General features: G+C 36.7%; 1 protein-coding gene across 1 annotated transcript in view; it reads left to right on the top strand.

The window, feature by feature from the left end:
- LOC145983959 (histone lysine demethylase PHF8-like) overlaps positions 1 to 26,911 on the top strand; it is a 128,978-nt gene that overhangs the window by 27,317 nt on the left and 74,750 nt on the right. Inside the window, exons 5-8 of the mRNA XM_083117170.1 lie at positions 4,124 to 4,265; positions 14,690 to 14,894; positions 17,993 to 18,097; positions 26,501 to 26,646. Of these exons, the coding sequence (XP_082973296.1) occupies positions 4,124 to 4,265; positions 14,690 to 14,894; positions 17,993 to 18,097; positions 26,501 to 26,646 (598 nt within the window). The remainder of the gene's footprint in view (positions 1 to 4,123; positions 4,266 to 14,689; positions 14,895 to 17,992; positions 18,098 to 26,500; positions 26,647 to 26,911) is intronic.

Genomic DNA, 26,911 nt, shown 5'->3' on the forward strand with positions numbered 1-26,911 from the left:
TGTGTAGTAAAATAAGGATTCATGGGTGTGAATATCAGGTAAAACATGGATATTCTATGGTCTATGATTTTTAATAAAATATAGTTGGTTTACAAATTCACATAAAATTGGTTTACAAAATGTATTAACTCATTCAAGTAAAAATACTTACTACATGGCCAATGGCCTTCATGGCGTGGTACTAAGCACAGGGGAACACTTTACCGTTTACATGGTCAATTGAAGTTCAGATAAAGTGACACACTATTAGTGGCGGCCAATAAAGGGGGCTGCAGGACTGCAGCCCCCCCCCCCAAGCAAATAATATTTTGTTGCCATTAGTGCAAAATTTAAATAGTTATACTTCAGCTATCTTACTGCATCCCGTTGCGCTGCGTGGAGCTTTCAAATTCACTTGGTGCATGACAAGAGGCAAACTGGTATATGAAACCTCTTCCCCCTCGGGGACTGCCAGTAGATCTCCATGTTAACTTTAACGTAAGCACTGCTTCCACTTCCCTCCATGCTAGGCCCTTGTAATGCTAAAAAGCAGGCTGCATTTAATGCAGTCCAATGTACGGTGGTACTGCCAAGTGGTAGAAATCGAAACCTCTCACACTATGACTGTGGACACAGCACATAAACATGCAATTACCGAGAGAAACAGTGGCCGGCCATGTAACACGTCTGTTTCGCTTGTCAGTAAGTGCGTGAATGTTTAAGTTTTCGAATCGATTCAAAGAGAGATTTGTTTTCTGGCAGTGAGTTAAATAATTTGGTGTTCTGACTGGTAGATCGTTCAAGTAAAAATGAATAATTCAATGAAAAACCGCCGCATGGAGTTCATCTTCGAATAGTTAAGTTTTTTTTGTTTTTTTTATGAATGCAGCCTCCTAACAATAAGTATCATGAGCCGCTACTGCATACTATCATCAAGTAAAGAATGTATCATTTCTTGTGAACAGGAGTACACATAATTAATCCATTAATGCCCAACATCCACACATGAGAACACCTACTTTCGAAATTTTTTGGTGCATTGTTTTTTTGCATTATTGACTGATTTGTTATGTTGATTACACTCCTGTTATATACCGAATATTTATGTTTTTCTCAATTCATCAGTATTACTATATGTATTTTAACATTTGAAAATGCATATCAGTTATTTAGAACATATTTCAAAATATTTTCTAACTCTGTACTTTTAAATTTGTTGATTGTGGAAACCAGTTTTATTTATATGGAAGAATTTAGAATTTGACTCAACAATGGTTTCTATGCAGTATAAATCCTATTTATGAAAAATGAAATTTCTTCAAATATGGATGCTGGACTGAAGTGTTATAAAAATACCGTGCATTCATTTCGATCTTCATCCGAGAGATCGGGAGAAGCGTGGCGGGCGGCGCTGATGGAGATGCCGACATTTGCGGCCTGTAATGCCCACTTATTTTTATGGATATTTGTAGACATTTATATAAATATTGCAAAACGAGCACTAACCTGTGTTATAACATGCAAAAGTTCTTCTGTAATTCATCCAAGGTCTGCCCTTATATACAAAAATAAATACGCTTTAGAATCGATGTTAAGAGCCACAGATAATAAAACATTTTAATCATAGTTTTGACCAGTATGTCCTGCTTAAGTTTATATCCTTGAAAGAGTTTTGTGTCGATGGGGATCGTTTGGAGGTTTTGAATGTGCAACACTGTATCAAGATTACGCTGCAGACGAAACCGTTAAAAGTCAATGGTGTTCGTGAGCTTCCTTGCAATCCGAAATCTCAGAGCTCGAGTTTTTTTGTTCCTTCATGACTAGATGAAGACAGTGCTGTGAATATAGTGGCGAGCAGATGTAAACAAAGAGCATGTTAATTTCATACTGTGCACAAGAGTGTTATTCTTGGTTACTTGCCATTACTTGTTTGTGTTATTGCAGTGTGTATGTGTGTTGTGTCAGTGAGACAAACTATTGGAATGCCAGCCGCAAGGTTCACGTTAGAACAAATAATTTTTATGTATGACACTTACGTGAAAACAGACTCGTGTCAAGATGTGTGTAGGCAATTTGTACAGAAATTCCCAGGCGTTTCACCTCCACATAGAGATACGGTTAGACATCTTGTCCTTAAATTACAAGAAACTGGATCGTTAAATTTTAAAACACCTAAGCAAAAACGATGGATTCTAACCGAAACAAAACTCGATGAAATTGGTGCAGCGTTAGAATGTTCTCCAAACAAACCTCTACGCCATGTTTCACAGGAGATGGGTGTGTCAAAATCATCAGCACGTACAGCCACTAAGCTACTAAAATTAAAACCGTACTCTTATAACACAGGTTAGTGCTCGTTTTGCAGTATTTATGTAAATGTCTGCATATGTCCATAAAAATATGCAGGCATTACAGGCCGCAAATGTCGGCATCTCCGTCAGCGCCGCCTGCCACCCTTCTCCCGATCTCTCGGCTGAAGATCGAAATGAACACACGGTATGTCTGAAGAATTTTCTTCCTATCTCACAAAGCATGATTTGTTTTCTTCCATTTTTGGCTTCATGTCTTTTGTCAGTGACATTGAGAAATAATTGGTGGAACTTTTGGAATTCAGATGAGCTCTAATGGTGTCCCACCCGAAACAACGATATTCCTCAAGTGCACAAAATGGATATCCCCTAACTTCATTTAATAGTGAATGGTTATTCTACTTGCCATCTCAATAGTCGAGTGGGTTGTGTGGTTGATTTGCAATCTTTCCACAGGGTGTGATTCCTGGTCTAGGCATTTGATGCCGGTTTGGGAGTATACATTCATAATTTTCATCTAGTTCTGTCATCCTTATCATGATATTGGAGAATATAAAAATACAAATACAGATTTACCAGATGTAAGACATGACAGTGTGCAAACTTTAAATATCTGATTACAGGCAGAAAGGAAGATGCACAGATAGGGTTCTACTGTGTGTAATGACAGTGGAACCTCAATAATGTTTTTTTAGGGGACCAAGCTAAAAAAACAACTTAAAATGCGGTAAAATGTAAAATTGAGAAATATTCTATAACATTTTGCTATGTTGAGACCATCAAGATTGAATGCATAATGCAGGAAAATGTAAAGTCGGGGTTCCACTGTATATATCTATTGTAATAAGTTCAATGATACTCTTGTATGAAGTAAGTGTTGAAGCTTTCCTGGTGATGAATGATGAAGAGGTTCTCTCGGGTTATCAACCAAACACTGATATTCTGTATATACAATGTTTTGTAACCTAGCATTGATTTTTTTAATAAGAAAGTGGACCAGCATTATTGTTTCTCAAGGTATTAGCCAAAAATGCTTTGCAAAACTAATTTGAAAAGAAATTTTATTATCCAATTCTATTAAATGACAATTTTACAACATATCTGCACAGCACCTTCATTTGACAATGGGGCGTTTCAAGAAAACTGTGTGTGTAAAAGATATATTTTCATTATTTTATGCTGATGTAAGTGCTTTTCAAGTGAGTAAAGGAAAACAAAATAATAAATGAAGAAAAATTATTTTGCGCATTTGTGGGTTAAAGTACAAAGAAGGTTTATTAAATCAAATTGATTAAAAGCTTGTGAGGTTAGAACTATCAGTAGTAGTTAGTTTCTGTTCTTATTTGGCAGCAGTAGACTGACTTCAGTGTACACTTTCATTGGATTAATTGAGTTAATCATTATTGAATGTACACCACAAGTAAACATACTGTGTTTTTTTATTGCTAACATAGCAGCCTCCCCAGTGGCATAGTGATAACTTTGTTACCTTTTAATCAAGAGGCCATGGGTTCGATACCTGGTGTAGGCACATAGTAGTTCGGATCCCACATTACACTTTAGAGCCAGTCCTTATTAGCCTTTATGTACATATCTCTGTACAATCTTTAGAATTGCTGTTATTTTGTAGTTTTTGTTATATTTTATTGTGATGTAAATTTAGAGGTGGTTTATTTGTAAAACTAAACAGAAGAGACATTACATTAGACACAATGTAAAAAATGAAGAAGGAAGAAGTGTGAATGGAAAATTATATTTTTAATGTGAATACAGCATTAATATAATAAAGAAAATAATTACATAATAATTGTTTATTATCCATTCCTTCTTTTTAGGTTCAGATCGTCCAATAGATGTTATCGATGTTACTCGTCAATGTGACTTAAAAATGAAACTAAGTGATTTCATTGAGTATTACACTAATTCCACACGGACCAAAACTTTCAATCTTATCAGTTTAGAATTTTCTACCACTGAGTAAGTGCTTATTTATGTTTTATATGTTATGTTATACCTAGGATAAGACACTTCAAAGCTTGTTAAGAAGTTAAATATGGATAATCTAATATCCAAAACCAGAATATTGGTAGGGGAGCACTAAAATAGGAGTTAAAACACCATAACAAGTGAGTTTCACAAACTACTGTTTGTACCTTTAAGTGTTGCAGGAAATATTAGGATCCTTTTGATCAGGAAGTAGTAAGGATAGAATACAGTGAAACTCGGAACTAGTGTTTTTGCATGGCTAACAAAACAAATGTTAGGCAGAGAAAAATGTTATGCTGTAAATTTGATTCTTGTGTTATATACCATGTTTACTGCAGTACTGTATACCCTTTAATAAGCCACATACCTGGATCTCGAAGTTTTCTTCTTTTTTCCTTTTTTAGTTGACACCAATACCAGTCTTTCACTTTTGCAACTCAAGAGTTTTGCTTTGAGTTGTAATATACATCATGCTTCACTGTGTTTAATAAATTAACACTTTTTTTTGTTCTTTTTGTTATGGATCGGTCAGATTAATTGATATCCTCTCAGTACTGGCTGATATATGCCTATCAGTATACAGGGTGATTCAAATGTCCCTTAACACGATCTACGTATAATATGTAAAGGAGTTAGGCTGGGTACAATGGACATTTCCACTTAATTTATTTTTTTTTTGCAGCAATTTTACACCCTGGAAGAATGACCCCTGCAAGTTCTCGCGTTTCTTTGCATTCAGTTTAAGACAAATATGAGACTTCCAAATTTGTGAGGGTAGCGTTGTGCTCAAAACATGCCCTGCCATGTTAATACGTCACTACTTACAGCTCGTTTGTCGTCTGCTCTTCAAGCATTCAGTTTACTGGGGGTAGCCACGGTGAGCCAACGTGTGCAGCAGTTTTACAAATTTGTAAGATTTAAATAATGGAAGAAGGAGCGATAGTGGAAGGGAAAGCTATGATTTGTGATCATCATTATATATTAAATATCCCTGCTGCTCACATGAAAGATAAATGAAAGGGTTCTGCTGCGTGCATGTTCTCATCAAGTCCTGAGAAAACTATTGCTTGTAAAATTGGTTACTTATAAAAGTTTCAAAAATATATTTTAAACTTATATTTACTGAAATTTACTATAACCTATGTAGTGGAAAATAAGATTTTCACATTCTTCACTTCATTTATAAAGCCTATTTTACTTTTTTTTTCTCCTCCATAAAGCAATTTCAGTTTGTGTTTCATATCTGTTGTGCAAATTATGATAAAACATTTTTGTGCAGATAAGAGAAAATACACTGAGAAGATTACATCAGTTGCACAGTACATTTCAAAGCTAAGTTTATGTGTAATTATTACAAGGAAATAATGTGTATAACATTATATCACATACTGAAATGGTACAATATATTTTGGATTTTATACTGCGAATAAAGATGGCTCATCTCTTTTCCCAAATACATTAATTGGTTGGTTCACAACCTCACGACTAGAGGGATCCTATCAAGATGAGACATGGCAGTCTTTGTTTCGTTCTCGTTGAGAGTTGTAAATGTCTGTTGTCTCATGTTTATTTGTAAATGTCTCATTGACAGTCTCGTCTCGATTTATAAACATCCATCTCGGTTTCAGAGGACAATTCTCATTCTCATCTCAAGTCTTGAAAAATATAGAATTAACAGCATATGAAAAATTCACGATGAAAGTTGTGCGAAGTACTCACAATTATAATAAAAATATATTAATAACTTAAGTTTTGCGAGTATCTATGTTGCTTCTACGAAACAGGCCCGAAACGTCGTAGAAGCAACATAGATACTCGCAAGACGTAAGTTATTAATATATTTTAACATATGAAAAGGCTTATCGTACAAACGTTCACAGTGCATAGAGATTATAAAAACAAAAAACATGTCTTAATGATTTTTCTGTTTGTTTGTTTGACTCTTCATTTCAACACTACGAGCCCTCGAAAACTGGATATTATCCTGCTTATACAGTAGAGTCTCGCTTATCTGACATAAATGGGCCGGCAGAATGTCGGATAATAGGGAGGTGTTAAGAAAAAGACTATTAAACATCAAACTAATGTTATAACAATTAGTCCACATACAATGATAAATTGCACTGCACTGAGTAGTGAATGACAGACACATAGTGTATAGATCCACCAAGCTTTCTGAAACCTCGGAAAATATGCGAACTAACCGGCCTCCCCCACCCCCTTCTCTCACCCCCTGTGTTTGCTCTGGCGCTGGTCGGGCAAGGACCTTCCCACTTCCGCTGACACAGTGTTGCTAATTTTACTCTCTTCAAGAATTCGAGGAGTGTTGTTGATGTGCGTAGACGTGTTTTTGAGTAAGTGTAAAATGTCGAAAGTTGTGCACAGCAGTGAGCGAAATTTGCTACTACGAATCATCGAGAAGTGTGAAGAAGAGAAAAGAGACGGGTGGAATTATCCTCGCGATCAACCCCTAAAGAGAGCAGTGTATCTAACGGGACGGTCGGAGTCATTTCTTAAAAAACTGAAAAGAGAGAAAAAAGATTTACAAACCCCTGACCAGAAATTGTCAACTCCTGGTAAACGGAGACGTGCTCGACAAAATAAGATTGTCATTGACGACATGGATAAGTGTATACTGCGAAGGAAAATCCATGAAATGTACGTAGTGAAAAGAGAAGTTCCTACAATATTGAAACTTTTAGCTATTGCTAAGGAAGAAATTAATTATCAGGGGGGGGCGAGAAACATTACGGAAAATTATGAAACAGATAGGCTTTAAATTTAAAAAATGTAGAAACTCTCGCTTAGCTCTGGTTGAAAGAAGCAACATTGTGGTTTGGAGAGCAAGATATCTTCGTGCAATCAACAGATTCCGCAACGAAGGGAGGCCTGTTGTTTACATTGATGAAACTTGGATTCATCCTAATTACAAAGTAAAAAAATGTTGGCAGAGTGAAGATGTGTCAGGTGTCTTCACAAACGACAGTCCGGGGCAGAGACTTATCATAAGTCACGCCGGGGGTTCCATGGGGTTTGTTCCAAACGCACTTAATATATTTCAGGCCAAAACAACTTCTGGCGATTATCATAACGAAATGAATTCCGAGAACTTCGAGAAGTGGTTGGAACAGAAACTTATTCCGAATCTTCCACCTAGATCTGTCATTGTTATGGATAATGCCTCCTACCACTCAATTCAAACCAATAAAGCCCCGAACACAAAAAGTAAGAAACTAGAGATTCAAGAATGGCTATTAAAAAATAACATCACTTTCGATATCGAACAAACAAAGCCAGAATTGTTGCTGAAAGTAAAAAATAATCTTCCCGATCCGGTATATCGAGCTGACACAATTTTGAAAACCCACGGCCACCACGTCCTTCGACTTCCACCATATCACTGCGATTTGAACCCGATCGAGTACATATGGAGCACCATAAAGCGAAGAGTTGCCTCACGAAACGTAACTTCAAATTTGAGAGAAATAAGGGCTCTTACCGAAAGTGCAATTGACAGTGTCACAGTGCAGGAATGGGAATGTATGTGCCAACATGCCATCCGTTTGGAAAAAGAATACCAGAAGAATGATGGAATTCTCGAAGATGAAGTTCAAACTTTGATTATAAACCTGGAATCGGGTTCCGAAAGTAGCGATGTAAATAGCGACAGTGACAGCGAAAGTTCGAATTCGGACCTCTCCGGCATAGACACCTTGTAATCTGCCTCCAGGCCAACCGGAGGCAAGAACCCAAAAGTAAGTTGCTTTTTTTTTTACATATTTTTTTTTGTAGTTTACATAATTTAGAATATTAATGTTATGTGTTTAAATTGTTGATATCCTTCTGCGAGACAGCTGGCGTTTTTAACTTTAGTGTCCCCCTCCCTCCTCTCTCTTATGCTATGTTATTTGAATTACCACATCTAGAAACGAAACTTAATATTCGGCCTGCATATTTGTTTACTTGCAAACCTTTCACGGCACACGCCCACTTCTAGATTTGGCAACACAGGGGGAAAACACGTGTTTCTGCCATCCCTTCCCTTGCCCCAGAGTTCCCGAGCTCCCCTCCTAAACATTCGACACTAGCACCACTTGTTTCTGGCCAGGGTTTCAAATAAGTTGGTAGATCTATAGGTGGGCGCACCACACGGTAGAGTTGGGAGAAACTAAAAATAGACTTTGCTCACACTCGCAACTTGCAGTTCTTGTTGCCGATCGATGATTTTTTTTTTTCCGGTGGTGGGTCAGATAATACGGAATGTCAGATAAGCGAATGTTGGATAAACGAAACTCTACTGTATATGCAAACCAAACTGCCGATTCAGAATTACTATGAATGAACTGGCGTTGTCATTATTATACACAAAATGTATGATTTATCTGAGGAAGTCGCATGTTCCAGATTTGATTCTTGACCTGGGCATAACTTTTCCTTTGTGAATGTCCTTTCATTGAAGTGGAAATTGTTTGGAGGGGGTGTTTGCTTGAGACTTTGGGGACAGTTAGGGGGATACTTCTATTGTTAACATTAGTGTTGCTCATGAGACGAGACATTTTCCATCTCATCTCATAAAAGGAGATAGGACAAGTGAATGTTTTCGAAATGAGACAGGACAGACCAAAGTTTCATCTTGTCTTGTGGGCAGCATGGACGATACTTAGATTGTGCTGGTTGGTGGTGTAGATAGTGGGGGGGGGGGGGGGAGTTTCTGCTGCACCTCAACTTCAAATACTGCTTGTAGTCATTCATCTTCATTGTAGCAATTAGCCAAAAGTGGGAAGAAATGTGACATTAGAGAAGATACATACTAACCATGCATTCTCACCTTTGTGGTTAAACAAAGTGATGGAAAAATGAAGGATAAATACATACATTTGCAATATATATATATATATATAAAAAAATCAAATAAGGTAGAAGGAAACACTCACCGGACAGTAGGAAAATTCAAAATTTTCGCTAATTTCATAGCATCATCGGTGTGAGGAGAAATAGACGGAACCGGAAGTTGGGCACACCGATGATGCTATGAAACTAGCGAAAATTCCGAACCTTTCCACTGTCCGGTGAGTGTTTCCTTCTACCCTCCTTGACCCCTATATATATATATTTTTGGTAAATAAAAAAGCAACATTTCGGTACAAAAACCAAGTCAATTTTGAGTTCAAAAGCTGTAAATAAAATAAAATTTCCCTGTTATAGCGGTGATAAATGTAAATATAATCTCAAATTTGATTTAAAAACTGCACTTACTACACAAAATAAACATATTCCTTCTAATAGAAATAGAACATTTATGTTGTTACCAGAATATTAAATTTATTCCTGTATAAAGGGGTCCATTTTTTCTTCTCAAATATTTACAGCTGAATTAATCAATTTTCCGTGAATTGCATAACTCTCAGGATAATTCTGACTTCAGAAAGTGTCGTATCGGTAAATAAATTCTAAATTTCGTGTTTGAGTCTATTTCGCATTTTGCAGTCTATTTCACATTATTTCATGACAAAACAGAAAGGGAAAATGCACCTTACACCTTTCAGAAACATGAAAAATTAACATTACAATGTGTTATTTCACATTTCGTGTTTTCGTCAAAAACAAAATATGCATGCCTCTAATAATAACTGAAGAAAACTGCTGTTTACTACAGGAAATTTAAAAACTCTGCATACCTTTTTTTTTTTTACCTTATCACCTCTTATAATGAAGAATTTGGCATGTAAACACAAGTGTTCTAAACAAATTATTATTTTAAAAATTGTAAAGAAAATATGATGACAAAAATAATTGTAATTCCAGAAAATGCATTCTTGTAACAACAATTTCTTGCTAGTCAGAACCCATGTATTGGAAATGAAGAAGGTTGTTCACATGTTGAGCCATTGACTGTTACCAGTATTGCTTTATCAGCCTAATGGCGAAGCTACGTATCTACCGAATGTCTGAATTATAGTAACTACTGCTACACTGTTAGGGCATAATTCATCTCCAAGAAATGGAGCACACATTTTTGTACTGGAAGTTACAAGATACTTGTTTTACACAATAACAAATAACATTTTGCAACACACCAATATGTTTTCCCCTAGGCCTAACCTGTTTCTATCATTACCATTTGCACCCAGCATGGGTGCTGAAACTGGGGGCTGCCCTCCCCTGTAATGGGCCCAATGTATAACTTTCAACATGATTTGATTTTGTAACAAAATATTATTTACATGATGGAAATTTCATAAATTAATTAGTTGAGGGCTCTGTGGGAAATTATGCAGGATTCTGCTCTGAAATGGGAGTTTTACGCTATCTCAGTATTTCATTTTTCCAAATACACAGTTAATTAAAGAAAATGCATGGTATCCACCAATGCATCTGAAACCCTGGCATAGGGGCAGTGGCGCTAGTGTCACTAGTTAAAGTTATGGTGAAGCATGTAGTTTGCTTATTTTCCGAGGTTTCAGAAAACTTGGTGGATCTATATATTATGATTAGATACAAGAAGAGAAAGATATATGGGGATACTGTAGTCCTCGTGTTCTTGAGTGGGTCAGTTCATCGAAAAATAGGTAGATTTTAAACTACCTTCAAAATTTGGAATGTTTTGGCTATCACTTGCATTCGAAAGAGACAATAGAAATGAATGAGAAAACGAATTGATCATCTTTGTTCAGTACATGGCAGTGAAATGTGATGGATGGATGTTGTTGAGAAAGGAAAACGGAGAAAAGAAAAACTGGAACATTGACTATTTCAAGAAGAAATCGAAAAATGTAAGTAGTAACTTGGTTTACAAACTCTTACATAAAACTTAATTGGCTTATTAGATCCCAACCTATTAATTATTGACTTTATTATTGTCAATATTATCAAATGTAAAACACTTGGCTTGGATCCATCCCGAAATATAATTCTATATACTGTACGTGCCTGTGATGGGAATATAGACCTACAATAAAAAGGAGGCTGTCTTTGTCCCAGTGACCAGGAGCATGGTGACATGCTTGCAAATGGCATTAAAGTGGCCTAATCTTGTCCCTATCTCGGAGAACTAAATGTATTTTGTGGAAATACCAATAAGATAACAATTTGGTGCAACATTAATTATTTAATTGAATGATAATCGAATAATCGAATAAAAGATTCATGTTTTTAATTTATTATGATATTATTTTCCTTTAGTTCAGAGGAAATCTATAAACGATATGCTATAAATATTCCATGCTCCCATCAGTACTCATGGTGCACAGTTAGAGCAATTATTCACGAGGTGATTTATAAAATTTAGGCCCCTAAGCTATCCTTTGTTTTGGACCCTGCCAACATTATCATCATCATTATTATCCAGGGTGGCTACTCACTGGGAATTCTTAAAATTCTGGGAATTATGTGTGAGTTATTGGCTCCGGGAATTATGTGTGAATTCTGCTGAATTTTTCTCCGTAAACATGAAAAATTGCATCTTTTTTAAAATTCCAATTCCATTGAATTTATACATATTTATGAATGCCCTGAGGCAAGTTTTTCCCAGTTTAGCTTTTATTTGTATCGGGGAAGGAAAAGAAAAAGCTTCTTGGAAAATAAAAGAGATTTCTCTCAACCCATTTTCTTTGTTAGTGTCCTTTGCAGAACAATCTACAAGTGTATCTGACAGACGGAAGATTATTACAAGATAAAATATCTTGAAGTTGATTTCTTTAAGTTAATTAGGTAAATTTGAAATTCTTATACAAATAACAATTTTTCGTAGATTACTATATCCCATATCATTTGTGACTTGTGTTTGTAGATGTATTTCTAGACTGAGAATGTGAAAAGGTATATGTAAACTTGGCACCTTAAATTAAATATATATATATACACCTTTCAATTGAATTGAATTAGAATTTTTGGATACACTGGAATCGCACAGACCTTTATATTGTTAATAAATTTGTGTGTGTGTGGTGAGAGACGGTAATACGTAAGGTTGAAATAGAGAAAACATCTACTTGTGCTCTTGAATTTTTGGAAAGTTTGCCTTGAAAACTGGGAATTATACTTGAATTTTATCATGGTCCTAGAGTGGCCACCCTGTTATCATTACTTCCATTAATTGCATACTCTGTATAAATAACACTTTTAAACTTTAATATATAGACACATCTGAGTAAAAATTTGACTTGAGTTTAGATTTGTATGGGTTAAAATGTAGTACTGAAAAAAGAAGTTATTTAAATGCTAGAAACCCTTCCTTCTACCTTTATTCATGGAAAAGCAAGTAAAAGGACTTGACATGTTGATTTATTTTGTTATTATTACACATTTAAGGAATTTCAACCATCGATGGTCTTTTTCATTTCTGTCTCTTCAGCGTTTCATTTTTGTGTGGTCCCCTGGACTTGCATCCCCCAGGCTATAGCCTAGGATAGCCTATTAGCAAATCCCCACTGCTACTATTTTAGAAAAGCACAAAGACTAGTGTGCTTGCTTTTACACTATATTTTTTTAAGCGAGGCTGAAAGTAGTTAGTTCTTGAGACAATGCTATGAACAATTTACAAAGTACAATGAGCCAAAGTGTCTTAACTTTGTGGCATTGTGTCACATACATAAGGAGAAACTGGATAACATTAATACTAAAGGGACCATGAAATATTTCATTGAATGTTGTTTCCTTTCTTAAAGTAGAGGACAAGTTGAAAATATTTTGTTTTGCAAAATGCTACTGTTTTGTTTACTCAGGATCAGTAATTTTTTTACTCATACATTATGCCTGTAAACATGTGTGTGTTACTTTATACTGCATGTACACAATGCGTAACCAATGGTAAAAAATATGTTTGTGTGTATATGTGTGGAGCGGCCGCGGTGGCTCAGTCGGTAACGCGTCTGACTACCATGCTCAAGGTCCCGGGTTCGATCCCCGGCCGGTTCAAATCCGGGAACTTTTCTAACGTTGGAAGCGGCCCCGGCGCCCACCCAGCGTCGAATAACATGGGTACCTGGGGGAAACCCTGGGGGGTAAAGGCGGTCAGGGGCATGATGTTGATCACATCACCCCCACTCATGACCGGATCAAGAAAGTGTGGGGCGTTACCCCCACACCCCCTGTATGCCTTCATGGCGTGGTGCTATGCACAGGGTAGCACTTTACCTTTTTTTTATATGTGTGAGCATGTGCGAAGATATTAAACTTCCATAAAGGATTGTATGGAAAAGTACAGTATGTAAACAGTATATGATAATATAATTCTCAATCAAAAGTTGCAGATAACATATTATGTTACATAATTATGTAACCATAATGTAGATATTTCTTTGTCCAGCTCATAAAGTTAGATATACAAGGTGTTTCAATAAAATGGTAACTGAGCAAGGTGCATTTTGGATACTTTGAGTTATCTTTTTATTGAAACATCCTGTATCTTTATAGGTATATTATCGTTGTCAGAGTCAGTAATTGTAATAAATCGTAGAAAGATTCAAACATTAACTCAAGTGTGTATACGTCTATACTTAGGATACTTTATTAACCCCCCCTCCCGTAAATGGAAAGAAATCTGTCTTTACGCTTTGCTTAGCTTTGGGCCCCCCCAAATGTCTGAAGGAATCTGCACCTATGGCACCCAGCCTAACTCCACATTTTATAGGTGGTGTTACGGGATTTTTGAATAACCCTGTATCTGTAAGGTTACCGATGTGATGTATCTTTAAATAACCTGTAAGATAATAAAAGTTTGATAGGCTTATTTAGCTACCAAGCTACCAAGCTATTGCAACTATCTCTGGCATTTCCAAAGGTTCAGCCAAGCCTTAAGTAACTTCAAATTATTTTAACAGCTTTCAATCTTCTGTGTATAATGTTAGGTGGACCTTTCATTCACATTAGGTCTTTTTTTTTTTTTTTTTACAGAAAACTCAATTATGTTTTTTAACTTTATAATGTGAGAAAATGTAAAATCCAGGGACTTCAATCAAGTTTCCGCTGTTTCTATAATAATTAGCCTCATTTTGCATCCTCATACCTTGTTTATAGGTTTTGAAACTTTGTAATTATGAAACATATTTTGAAAAATAACAATGTCTTTTATACCTTTTATTTGAAGAAAATCCAATTTTTCTTATTTTTGACCCATAAAAGTGAATTTGAGGACCAAATTTAATGTATTGTCAGATTCCTTTTCAGAAGTGGTTAGACATTGTCTAATTTTCTATGTGTAATTTAAATTTGACATATCTAAATGTTGTATTTTAAAATTGTGTTTGTACTCATTTGTTTCTTCTTATTATTTCATCAATACACAGACTGTTTGCTATTTATGTGAATAAAACTGACTGATAAGTATAAGTTAGGAATCCAGCATTTATAAGATTGATAAAAATGAGATACTATATTATATATAATGATGTATTATATATTTTTTTTATTTTTAGACTCTCAAAGTTCGTAGAAGCACCGAGTATAGCAAGAAAATTAGATTGGGCTAATTGCATGTGGCCAAAGGATTGTGAATGTGATGAAGAAGAATCAGCATGCCGACCCTGTGTTCAGAAGTATTGTTTATTGGGAGTCAAAGATTGTTACACAGATTTTCATATTGATTTTGGTGGAACTTCAGTTTGGTATCACGTTCTTAAAGTAAGTATGGAAATAGGAGAATGTTACTGGCCTGTATGGCATGGCTGTAGAATATGCATTATTGCAAGAATTAAATTTTGATTACCGCTCTTCTCTTTAATCCACTCATGAGTGAGAAAATCACAGATGAAACTGTTTGCACCCTTTGCTAATAATAAAATGTGGATAATAAAATGAACAGCATGGAATTGGATTCTCACCCCCACCCTCCTTCCCCAGTACAAGGTTCCTCTCAGCTTTAAATATATGCAGCCACCATTGTAACAAGAATGGGGTGTGTTGCAATCAGAGGAGTCTCCTGAATGCATGCGGTGCATGCTGCGCATGCGTCAATTGTGGGAAAAAGGACAGCTTGCTCTGTGACGACATTAATGAGCAGTTCTACATTCTAATTTCTTCATATAGGAGAAGTATTTATTTTACACAAGAGTGCTCAACTAAGATTATATTACATTTCTTGGATCTGAAGTGACGCATGCATCAATTGTTAGGAAAATAATTATTACTTTCTTTCACTTCAGATCCAAGAAATGTAATATAAGCTTAGTTGAGTGCTCTCATGTAAAATAAATACTGCTCCTATATGAAGAAATTAGAATGTAGAAATGCTCATTAATGTCGTTGCAGAGCAAGCTGTCCTTTTTCCCACAATTGACGCATGTGCAGCATGCACCGCATGCATTCAGGAGACGCCTCTGGTTGCAATTCTTTTCTTGCTGCGAGTAAAATATCACTCACCTATTGAGCGTCATTTATTCTAATTTTTTTAATTTTTTTTAACTGTAGCAATATCCATGGAAGAAAACACGTGTAGCTTCATTCTGATAACCATATGCAAGTGATAAAAGTATCTCTCTCCCCCTCTCTCACATCTGTCTCGCGTAATGATTTGCTCTTGGAATTATGAAAGACACTGTTTGAAACTATTGGTGCCTGTTAATAACAAAGTAAGCTTCTTGACAGTGAGAAGTTTGTATTACCTCTTAACTGGTCTGTAGAATTACTGAGGATGTTGGGTATCCTGAAGACATGATTAACTTGTGTAGGAAGAAGAGCAATTTACAATAGCCTGTATAAAAGGGTCATTCAAGGTTGACCGAGACTTTTATTTCTAGGAATAAATTGGAAAGTCCTACAAGTTCAAAGGAATCCCTGATCATCCAGTCACCGTTGCCATTATTGTATCAGTTCCCTGAGTCCTTTGGTGTAGAAGGAAGTTGACTGCTGTTGTAGCCACTGCAGGAGGTCTATTGTCAGTGGTTCATCTGTCTTCAATTTCTTCCCTCTCATATGCTCTTTATGTGGCTCAAACAAATCCGATAATCACTGACGGCTAAGTCAGGAGTGTAAGAACATGGAGCAAAACCCTTTTGAAGAGTTATTGCTGTCAAATTGACCATGTGGGACTGTGCATTATCATGCTGAAGAATGACATTTGCATACAACATCACTGGTATTTTCTTGCAAATGGCATTACATATGGCACCCTTCATCAACGTTTAGGAATACTGGGCATTATTCACGACCCTTTCCCAAAAAATCCACATACGTAAAAGAACACCTTGCTTTTCCAAGTCAGACAAATGTGTCCATGTGGTTCATTCATCAGTAACTAGCTTTCTTCGCCAAAGTGTTGACATCATTCGTACACTCTTGCCCATGACATTGTTTGTTCCCATACTGTGCTTGCAATCTTCTCAAAATTTCAGCTGGCTTCAGGTATGCCTTCCCAAGCAATTTGATTATACACTGTTGCTCCACAGCTAGACACACACTACTTGCCGCCATTGCTGCTAACACCACTGCACATGTGCCAACTACATGGGCGAATGTGCAATACTCACGAAGGATGAAGGTACATCCTCTGGAAGTTTTATCTTTCTCCAGCTATTTACCACTTTTTTATTCACAAATGTCTCAGTCAACATTGAACAACCCTTGTACAAATAAAAAGCTTAAGACTAAGAATATAGGCATTCAAATGCAGAAAGTCTTATCACATTTTCCGAGGAATGTAAACGACTTTCCATTAAAAAGAAAATGGTAGTTCTTATGCATTATAGCACATTACGGAGGTTGGTAAACTTCTTGTAAGTACTTAACTTTTTTTAATTTCCCTGAGATTGATTTGTGAGAGTTCCCTGAGATTGATTTGTGAGAGATATTGCGAGTGTGGGGGAGTGAGAGTCAGTTCTATTTATACTAAAAGGTTTTTGATTGATTTTGTTTATTTTACTTCACTTTTCTGCCACTTTTGGCTAATTGTGAAGATGGGGATGAATGATGATATGATGAAATTGGTGAATGGACACTCATAAACACCCATGCTTAGGCCAGGATTCAAACCCAGGACCCCTGACATCATAGCACAATGTAGTAACAACTGCTACGGAGGTCGGCTTATACTAAAAGGATAATCAGGTCTGGACACACAGCTTGAGGTGGGATTCAACCTCAACATATGTTTTTCCTACATTGTAAATTTAACTCTGTGCCCCTGAAAACTTCATAAGTAAAGAAACATTGTGACTAGGGATGGAAGATAACGGAAATTGATATCACGTTATATCGTCAAGAAAATATCATCACAGACGATATGACATGATATTTTTTCCATGTTGTGATAATGGTGATTTATCATCTCCACGATATATATCACCAAATATTGTGATGATATATCACTGACACGATATATATCACTAAAATATCATGATGATATATTGCCAACATGATATATATCGCCAAATATTGTGATGATATATTGCCAACACAATATACAGTATATTACTCAAAATATCATCTAGTTGATATCACCTTGACAATATTTTTTCAATATCGTGATATATCATCTGGACGATATATCGCCCAACACTAATTGTGACAAATCTTTTTTTTTTTGCCTATTTTATTTGCAATGAATTAGTATTAGTGATCATGATGTGATGACAGGTGATCTGTGTTGCTTAGCTCTACAGTTCCTGGTGGAGTCTGTACTTTCTGCATTGTGCACCTTAATTAATAATGTAAATGTAGGTACTTTCGAATATGTGTGTGAATTTATAATATATGTGTATAATTTTGTCTATACTTTTTTTCAGGGGGAAAAGATTTTTTATCTTATTAGACCAACTCCAGCAAACATATCTTTATATCAGAGGTGGATGACATCCAGCACCCAGCGTGACAGCTTCTTTGGTGACCAGGTAAATATATATTAATCCCTAAATGATGGGCTGTGTGTAAAGTTTAATGTCATTGTTACTATTGGGAGGTAGATGTCCCAAAAATATGTGATTTTTTTTTCATCGCTTCTTTCTCATTATTGGTGTTTCAAAACACACTTTTGGCAAGAGAACAACAACCTTCCAACATTCAATTTAATTATTTTAAAATAATATGTAATGAAGTTCACAATTTTCATCACCATCATGTTCTACATAGAATCTTCTACATTACTGTAATTTTTTTTTTTAACTTCACATAAATTTGAAAATTTACATATTTGGCAACAGTGCACTTTATTTTCCCATAAGAAAGCCTTGTCCATAAGAGTCCATTGTACCTTCATGATATGAAAGCATCATACTGTATTTCCTTAGGAATCTAAATGAAGAAATGTGGAATTCTTATCCGGTATGGCAAATCCTTCTTAATTTTTTCCATTTCCGATGCTACAAACAAGAAGAAAGGAAAGGTTTTTATAAAAACAGGGTGGCGACAGACCTGGAAAACCGGGAAAAGTCAGGGAATTTGACTTTTTTAATTTTTTTTATTTATTATTTATTTATTTAAAGATATCGTTATGGAACACTGCACGGGAACAGGAAATCTCGTTCTTAAGTTTCGGCCTCAACTTTTAGGTCCCTTTTATACGCAACACAACCACGGTGCCAGAAACCAGTGATGGCAGGAGGAGAGAGAGAGAGAGAGAGATTTCTCTCGGCCGGGCTTCTCTGCGGGAATTTTAAATTCGAACACTCTTTGGAGGAAAATTGTTATAACTTGGGCACTATGGGAGCAATCAACTTCGGATAACTTTTGTTTTTCAGCTAAAATATCAGTGCATGCAACCGTGGTCAATTCAGAACACCGGACCGAGGAAGGGGGCTTGGGGGGGCACGTCCCCCGAATTTCAATGGAAAAAACATAAAAATCTGTAGTTTGCCCCCTCTTCTCCCACTATTTTGGGGAGAAGACACAAACTTTAGTATTCTTTTTCAAAGAATGGACATTTCTCAAGAGATTGAAACATGTTTCATGTTCTTGGGTGCAATACAAGTTGAATAATAAGCCAAAGCGTGATTATTTTTTTTTTACGAAAAATAGGTAATTTGCATTTTTGGAGGAAAATTGTTATAATTCAGGCACTATGGGAGCAACCTACGTCGGATAAGTTTTGTTTTTGAGATAAAACATCATAGCATGCAACCGTGTACAATTCAGAACGCTGGACCGAGGAAGGGGGGCTTGGGAACACGACCCCCGAATTTCAATGAAAAAACATAAAATGTGGAGTTTGCCCCCTCTTCTCCCGCTATTTTGGGAAGAGGGCACGAACTTTAGTATTATTTTCAAAGAATGGACATTTTTCAAGAGAAAGTAACATGTTTAATGTTCTTTGGTGCCATACAAGTTTAATAATAAGCCAAAATGTGATTTTTTTTTTTTTTACGAAAAATAGGTAATTTTCATTTTTGGAGGAAAATAGTTATAACTCGGGCACTATGGGATCAATCTACTTCGGATAAGTTTTGTTTTTCAGATAGAACATCAGAGCATGCAACCGTGTACAATTCAGAACGCTGAACCAAGCAAGGGAGGTTTTGGGGGTGCGACCACCGAATTTCAATGAAAAAACAACATAAAAATCTGAAGTTTGCCCCCTGTTTTCCCGCTATTTTAGGGAGACAGCACAAACCTTAGTATTCTCTTCATAGAATGGACGTTTCCAAAGAGATTGAAACATGTTTCATGTTCCTGGGTGCCATACAAGTTGAATAATGAGCCAAAATGTGAAACTCTGTTCGGAAATGTGCATGGATATGTTGTGGAAGGGGGGGGGGAGAGGCGGAAGGTTGGTCATCAATGTGAATTTCCCAGGCTTGCTCCAGACCTGTGCCAGAGTTTCCACCCAAACATAAGAGTATAAAGGTCCAAAAAGCACATTCATTTTGTAATCAGCACCATGATTCAATATGGTATCATCGGGCCAGTACGACCTTACTCTGATGATACCATATGGTATCATCGGGGGGAGTAAAGGTTAAGCCTCTAAATATAACGTGGAAAATGCATTGAATTATAATTTTTCTTGTCCATATGGGAGTAGTAAGGGGACTTGTCAACAGACGGAGGGGATAAGAGCGGGTGGTGCCATTCGATAGTTGTCGGACGGCGTAGTAAGGCATTTTGTTGGACAAACTGAAGGAACATGGAAACAAATAGGTTCCATTGATACATACGATTTTTGTCGAATATCGCCACCCGGCAAAGTATCTCACTACAACATGCGACGGAAATTGCATGGACTGCAACATCCAACAAAAATCACATGCATAAACAAGAAGAGCTTTAGACTGCAAATATGCTGCTGGAATTTTATTACTCTTCTGGCTCACTTCACCTTATTTAATGTATCAGTGCGTACGAAGGTCTTCTTTCATCATCCTGACGTATTACTGGTTTCGCACAAGTTAACATGTAAGTTAACATACGTTTACAATGACATTGCACTATTCTTAGATATCAAGAGAGATTCAACCTAACGGGATATACATATTAGAGGTCTGCACGGGCTCGGGCCAGGCCCTCGGGCCGAGGCCCGGCCCGGCCCGGCCCACGGGCCGGACTCGGGCCATAAATAACCAGAACTTCTCGGGCTCGGGTCGGGCCCGGGCCTCGTAGCTATTTTGTTAGCGAATATTGTCATCGAAAAATAATTTTAAATTATTGAAATTATGGTTTACTTCGAGAATGAGAATACATTTTTTTATAACAGCTAGTTAACGAAGTACAACAGTGCCCATTTTTTTTTTCAAATGCTGAATTGGAAAGTAATTTTAATTATGTTTTCGGGCTTGGGCCGGGCTCATGTTTACTTATTATCGGACTCGGGTCAGGTTCGAGTTTCTTTTCCTCGGGCCGGGCCGGACTCGGGCCTTACAATTTAGGCCCGTGCAGACCTCTAATACATATATTGAATGCTATCACGAAAAAGTGAAACATAAATCTGCATTGGTGAACGTTATAAAAATTGGCAAGTGCATGCTCCCAACCTCAAATTTACTGCAACACTAGTATTGCAATGAAATTAACGCCATTCTCTGTCCTGTCTGTTTAAACTCGTGAGAGATGGTCATTAATCTATCCCTGAGTAAGGTTAATGTCCAATATTATGAAATAAAAAACCAATAATCAATACGTAAATATTTTAATATATTTACTTGAATCATTCAATCATAAAAGCAAATCACTTTCTTCAAGAATTGACTTTTCTATGCCAGCTCTGCTAAATTTTCACTTTCCATCTACTGATTTATACGAGGGGTGGCCAGAAAGTAATTTCCAATTAGTAGGGATATTGATTTTTCGCAAACGCCAAAACCGTGAAAAATTGTAATTGCTGCGAAGTTATGTTTAGGAACGTGCAGTGATGTCTGGACACATTTTTCGCCCGTTCGAAATATCGAAATAATGAGAATTTGGCATAATAAGCGAATTGTTGGCATTTTTAGTGATTTTTTTTTAAAGAAATGTCCTAAAACAACGAAAAGTTCCATGAAATTTAACATTATGTCTTTTCTAGGCCATGTTTGTGTACATAGAACATGCAAGTTTTCCAACATTTTACTCAAGAGTAAACACTATAGAGTACATGGAATAATTCCGACAGCCACATTAAATCATGTATTTCCCACGATTTTTTCAACTTCTATCAAAATCATTTGTATCACAGAGCAAAGTGGCAGGGTTCTAACAGGAGATCGAGTGCGTATCTAACGTCACACGGGAGCCACATCTTCGTATTTGTCGCACGAGATATGTTTTGAATTACCAAGCTAAGTGCGCACCATCGGCATTTGTCGAGCGAGTAATAATGGAGCTCAGTCGTTAGAGCGTCTGACTACTATGCGAGAGACCTGGGGTCGATCCCCGGGATGTTTTCCACCTATTCAAACTGCTCCGGCGCCCACCCAGCATCATATGAAGTGGGTACCTTGAGGAAACTTTGCGGGATAAAGGTAGCCAGGAGCGTGGTGCTGATCACATCACCCCCACCTTCAGCCGTAATCAAGAAAGTGTGGGGCCCTAACTCCACACCTCCTATACACCTTCATGGAGAAGTGCAGGGGAGCACTTTACTTTTACTTCCTCAAAAATCTGTTCCAACATATCAAACTGTCACGAAAATACGTAGACCATGTGACCTACAATTTAAAATAATAGATTTAAAGCACAATGGCTTATTAAGTTTCAGTGTATTTGGCAGATAAATGTTCTAAAACAAAAACGCGAATTTTAGGAAACGTAACACTAACAATTGAAAACAAAATAATGCCAATTTTTGGTGCCATAACATATCGGTATTTGTCACGTGAGATTGATTGATTTTAATTTTTTGGGTGCGTCGCCACTTATGGTCATTATGCACCCTTCAGTATATACAGGGAAAATTCCATTATCTAAAATCCTTACCTTAAAATTAAAAAAAAACGGGTATGGAAAATAATTTTCCCAAAATAGCTTTCAAGATATCAAACTCTCACGAAGAGGCATAAGCCATGTGACTTACAATTTGAAACAGTAGTTTAAAAACACCATGAAGGTATAATTTCAGATATTTGCCAGAAAATGCGCTATAATGAAAATGTGAATTTTGGGAAAAATAACACCGTATAGTAAAAAATTAGAAATAAGAAAATACACCAATTTGAAAAAAATAACAAAATATCAAGGTCCCTACCGATTAGGCATAAATAAAAGAAGAATATCAGTTGTAATTTATTGCATTAGTAACAGTGAGTCCTAACCTAATTTTCGGCATAATCACCAGCATTGTTCTGGCATTTGTCGTAGCATGGCACTAAATTTTGTATGCCCATGGTATATGTGTCTGACAACGAAGACTGGAACTATCTCTACCGCAGTGTAGCTGTCAAATCCTTGCCCAGCCAGAAACCTCTTCAGTTGAACAAAGAGATGAAAGTCGGTACATTCAAGGCCAGGGCTGTACAGGGAGTGGTCCAAGATCTCTCATCTGAAGTGATGCAAAGGGCCCGTGTGTGCTCAGCTGTATGGGGTTGTGCACATTCGATTGGCCTTCCGTGAATTGTCTGCACCATCGTCTGACCATACTATCACTCACTACGTCTGGTCTGCACACCTCACACGATTGCTGGTGGCTCTGTGCCAAATTCTGAGCATGCAATGTAGGCTACATCGCAGTCTGTGGGAGACTGTATGAGAGCTTCAATCTTTAACCTAGAACTGTCCTAAAACGGTTGCATTGCAACTGTACCAGATTACAGTTACATGCCACTTCTTCCTGCCTGCATGTGTGTGTGTCGCTCTCCGATCACTAGTGCTGTGTATAGGCACCATTGGAGCTTTTTTCAGGATGCCCCTCGTATATGAACTTTCAGAAGCTTTAATTATTAGAGTGTTCCTGTTTCAATGTGTGGTTAGCTAAATCAGGTACCTGTACAATGCAATTCTATAAATTCCTTGCGTTTAATTGCTAACACCTACATACCCTTTTCGTCAGCATTTATGGTATAACTGCAAGTTGTCAGTTTCACAGTACTTCACTTGGATATACTGTACTGAAGCAGAAATCCCATTGATAATGTAAGAAAATATGACACTTTATTTTGTTCGATTCAATTATTTCACTTATCTGAAAGAGTTAGGCTAAGTTGTTTGTTTTACAGAGAAGAGAGAAGTAGCTTTATGCATCGAGAAATGAGTCCGCACTCATGATGGTTCTTGCAAGCAGAGGGTTCCAAACCTCAGTGGAAATATCAACATATAATACCGAGAATGTATAAGGAGACTGATAAATTAGAAATTGTATTTCTTAATCAATCACTCTCATTTAGTCGTAACTTTAAAAATAATCAAGTATTTTATTTTAAACTTACTGCGTATGACAAAATTCTGTAATCCTTCCCTAGCTTGTGACTTGTAATAATTTTCCAAATTCATTATTTTGCCATTTGAATTCAAATCATAGAGAATAGAGAAATTAAGTCAATTTCATAGATAATATTGGTACTTAACAAAACCATACGTGGATCTGTATGCGTTTATTATTTCCATTTGCAAAAACATCGATTTAGTTTAGTTTGTAATTGTCAGCGAAAAATGTAAATTTTGTCCTGGAAAACCTGGAAAAGTCAGGGAATTTCATTTCTGCTTGTTTGTAGCCACCCTGAAAAATTTCCCCCTCTCACTTTTTTTTGGTTCCCATCAACTAGGAAGGATTCTGTAAATGTGTGGGCAAAGAAGTGAATGGTGATCCATCCAGTCCTGTTGTCAATTTTCCACTCCTGTTGTTGTGGAGGGGGAAGGACGAACAAAGACACCTCAGCCACACACATTGTGTCCAAGCTCTATGGAAAGCAGCATTTAGCGAGAATCGGTTTAGCAACAGTGCACTTTCATCTTCACAGGTAATGCAAGAAGTGCTTTTTTCCCTTCTTGTCCATCAAGGGAGGTACAACAAATGCAACTTGTGTCAAATTAGTCGTTCAACTAATATTAGTCGAAGTAGTCGTGCGACTAATATTAGTTGAAGTAGTTAAATGACTAATATTAGTCAAAGTAGTCGAAAGACTAATATTAGTCAAAGTAGTCGAACGACTAATATTGGTCAAAGTAGTCGAATGACTAATATTGGTCAAAGTAGTCGAATGACTAATATTGGTCAAAGTAGTCGAATGACTAATATTGGTCAAAGTAGTCGAATGACTAATATTGGTCAAAGTAGTCGAATGACTAATATTGGTCAAAGTAGTCGAAGGACTAATATTGGTCAAAGTAGTCGAACGACTAATATTGGTCAAGTAGTCGAACGACTAATATTGGTCAAGTAGTCGAATGACTAATATTGGTCAAAGTAGTCGAACAACTAATATTAATCAAACTAGTCGAATGACTAGTATTAGTCAAAGTAGTCGAACAACTAATATTAGTCAAAGTAGTCGAATGACTAATATCAGTCGAATTAGTCGTTACGAACACCAGGCACAAACTGAGGACTCAAAAGATAAGCTAATGTGTTTCCTTGTGTTGCCTTCTGATAAACAAAACTGTAACTCTTATCTTTTGACTAACACCAGAATAAAATCTTGAATGCTCAGAGCAATGCAGGAAATAAATGCACACAATGCCAATACAATCGTTGCTTTTCTTCAATACCACTCATGTGCTGAAAAGAAATAACAAAATGTTCAACATAGGAATGGACACTGATACCAATGAAAAAACATGTTATTTATGGGGATAATATTGGTGGAAAGGGTGTTTGCCCTCTGCAAGACTACTGAATCGAACAATAAATCATCGATTAACGTGTACGTAGATAACAATCCCCCTATTGTTACATCATTGTCGGTAACGCGTCTGACTACCATGCTAAAGTTCCCGGGGTTCGATCCCCGGTCGGTTCAAATCCGGGAACTTTTCTAACGTTGGAAGCGGCCCCGGCAAATGACATGGGTACCTGGGGGAAACCCTGGGGGGTAAAGGTGGTCAGGGGCTCGATGCTGATCACATCATCCCCATTCACGACCGGATCAAGAAAGTATGTGGCGTTACCCCCACACCCCCTATACGCCTTCATGGCATGGTGCTAAGCACAGGAGAGCACTTTACCTTTACGTTTTTACCTATTGTTACTTCTAAAAATGTGCAATTTGACAAATTTTGTTTTGAGTTCACTTTATGCTGTTTGGCTAATTGGGACTGGATACATATGCAGTTTGAAGTGGGAACTGAACCATTCTACTGTGAACTGAATTCAGGACACTGGTGATTACAGTATATAAAGACTATTGCAGATTGACGTCCAACTATAAGTGATCACCCCCCTTCCCCCATTACCTAAGACTTCTAAAACTATCAAATAATTACCAGTTTACAGAGTAAATAAAGATCCCACACAATCAGATGTATTGAACCTAATAAGTGGCAATGAGAAGCAATCATCCACCCACCCTAGCCATGAAAGTGGATCATGTTAAACCACCATTGATTTTCACAGCATGCTTTTTTTCCCTTAGGAATTCATAATCACACTTCTTTCCTGTTGTTAAATTATTTTTGACACATTATTACCCCCACCCCCAAAGACAATTTTACTCACACTTGAGTGTCACCCTTCCCTTATGTTTTCCCGCTTTTTAAGTTCCCTGCATTTTATGTATTTTTACATGTCTATGGAATCTTGGAGTGGCAGTCTTCAGTTCTCCATATCACTATGCTAATTTCTTACCTTAAATTTCATTGGTATAGTTTCAGTGAATGTTCAGTTCTATTGTTGTTGTTTATAATAATTTGTTTTTGCACTATTTGTTTTGTAAGCAATGATTAACTTTTCTCTGTAGGTGGACAAATGCTATAAATGTGTAGTGAAGCAAGGACATACATTGTTATTACCCACCGGATGGATTCATGCTGTTCTCACCCCTGTCGACTCTCTTGTGTTTGGAGGAAATTTTCTCCACAGTCTTAACATTCCTTTGCAATTGCAGTAAGTTTGTTTTATTTTATTTATTAGCATATTGCTCATATATCATATTAGGGTCTGCAAATGTTATTTATTTTATAGATTTGCATATTTTAGAAGACATATTACTTTCATGATTTGGTAATACATATTGTAGATGAATGTACCCATATAATATTAGTGTTGCATTTGTATGGTTTTGAAAGCAAAAGTATATTACAATATCTCAGTAATTATGAATCCATTATAAGTTGAATTTGAAGAATAATATTGCTAGGAGTTTATGTCT

This window comes from Lepisma saccharinum, chromosome 2, assembly GCF_977018435.1.
Source record: "Lepisma saccharinum chromosome 2, izLepSacc3.1, whole genome shotgun sequence".
Lineage (NCBI taxonomy): Eukaryota > Metazoa > Arthropoda > Insecta > Zygentoma > Lepismatidae > Lepisma > Lepisma saccharinum.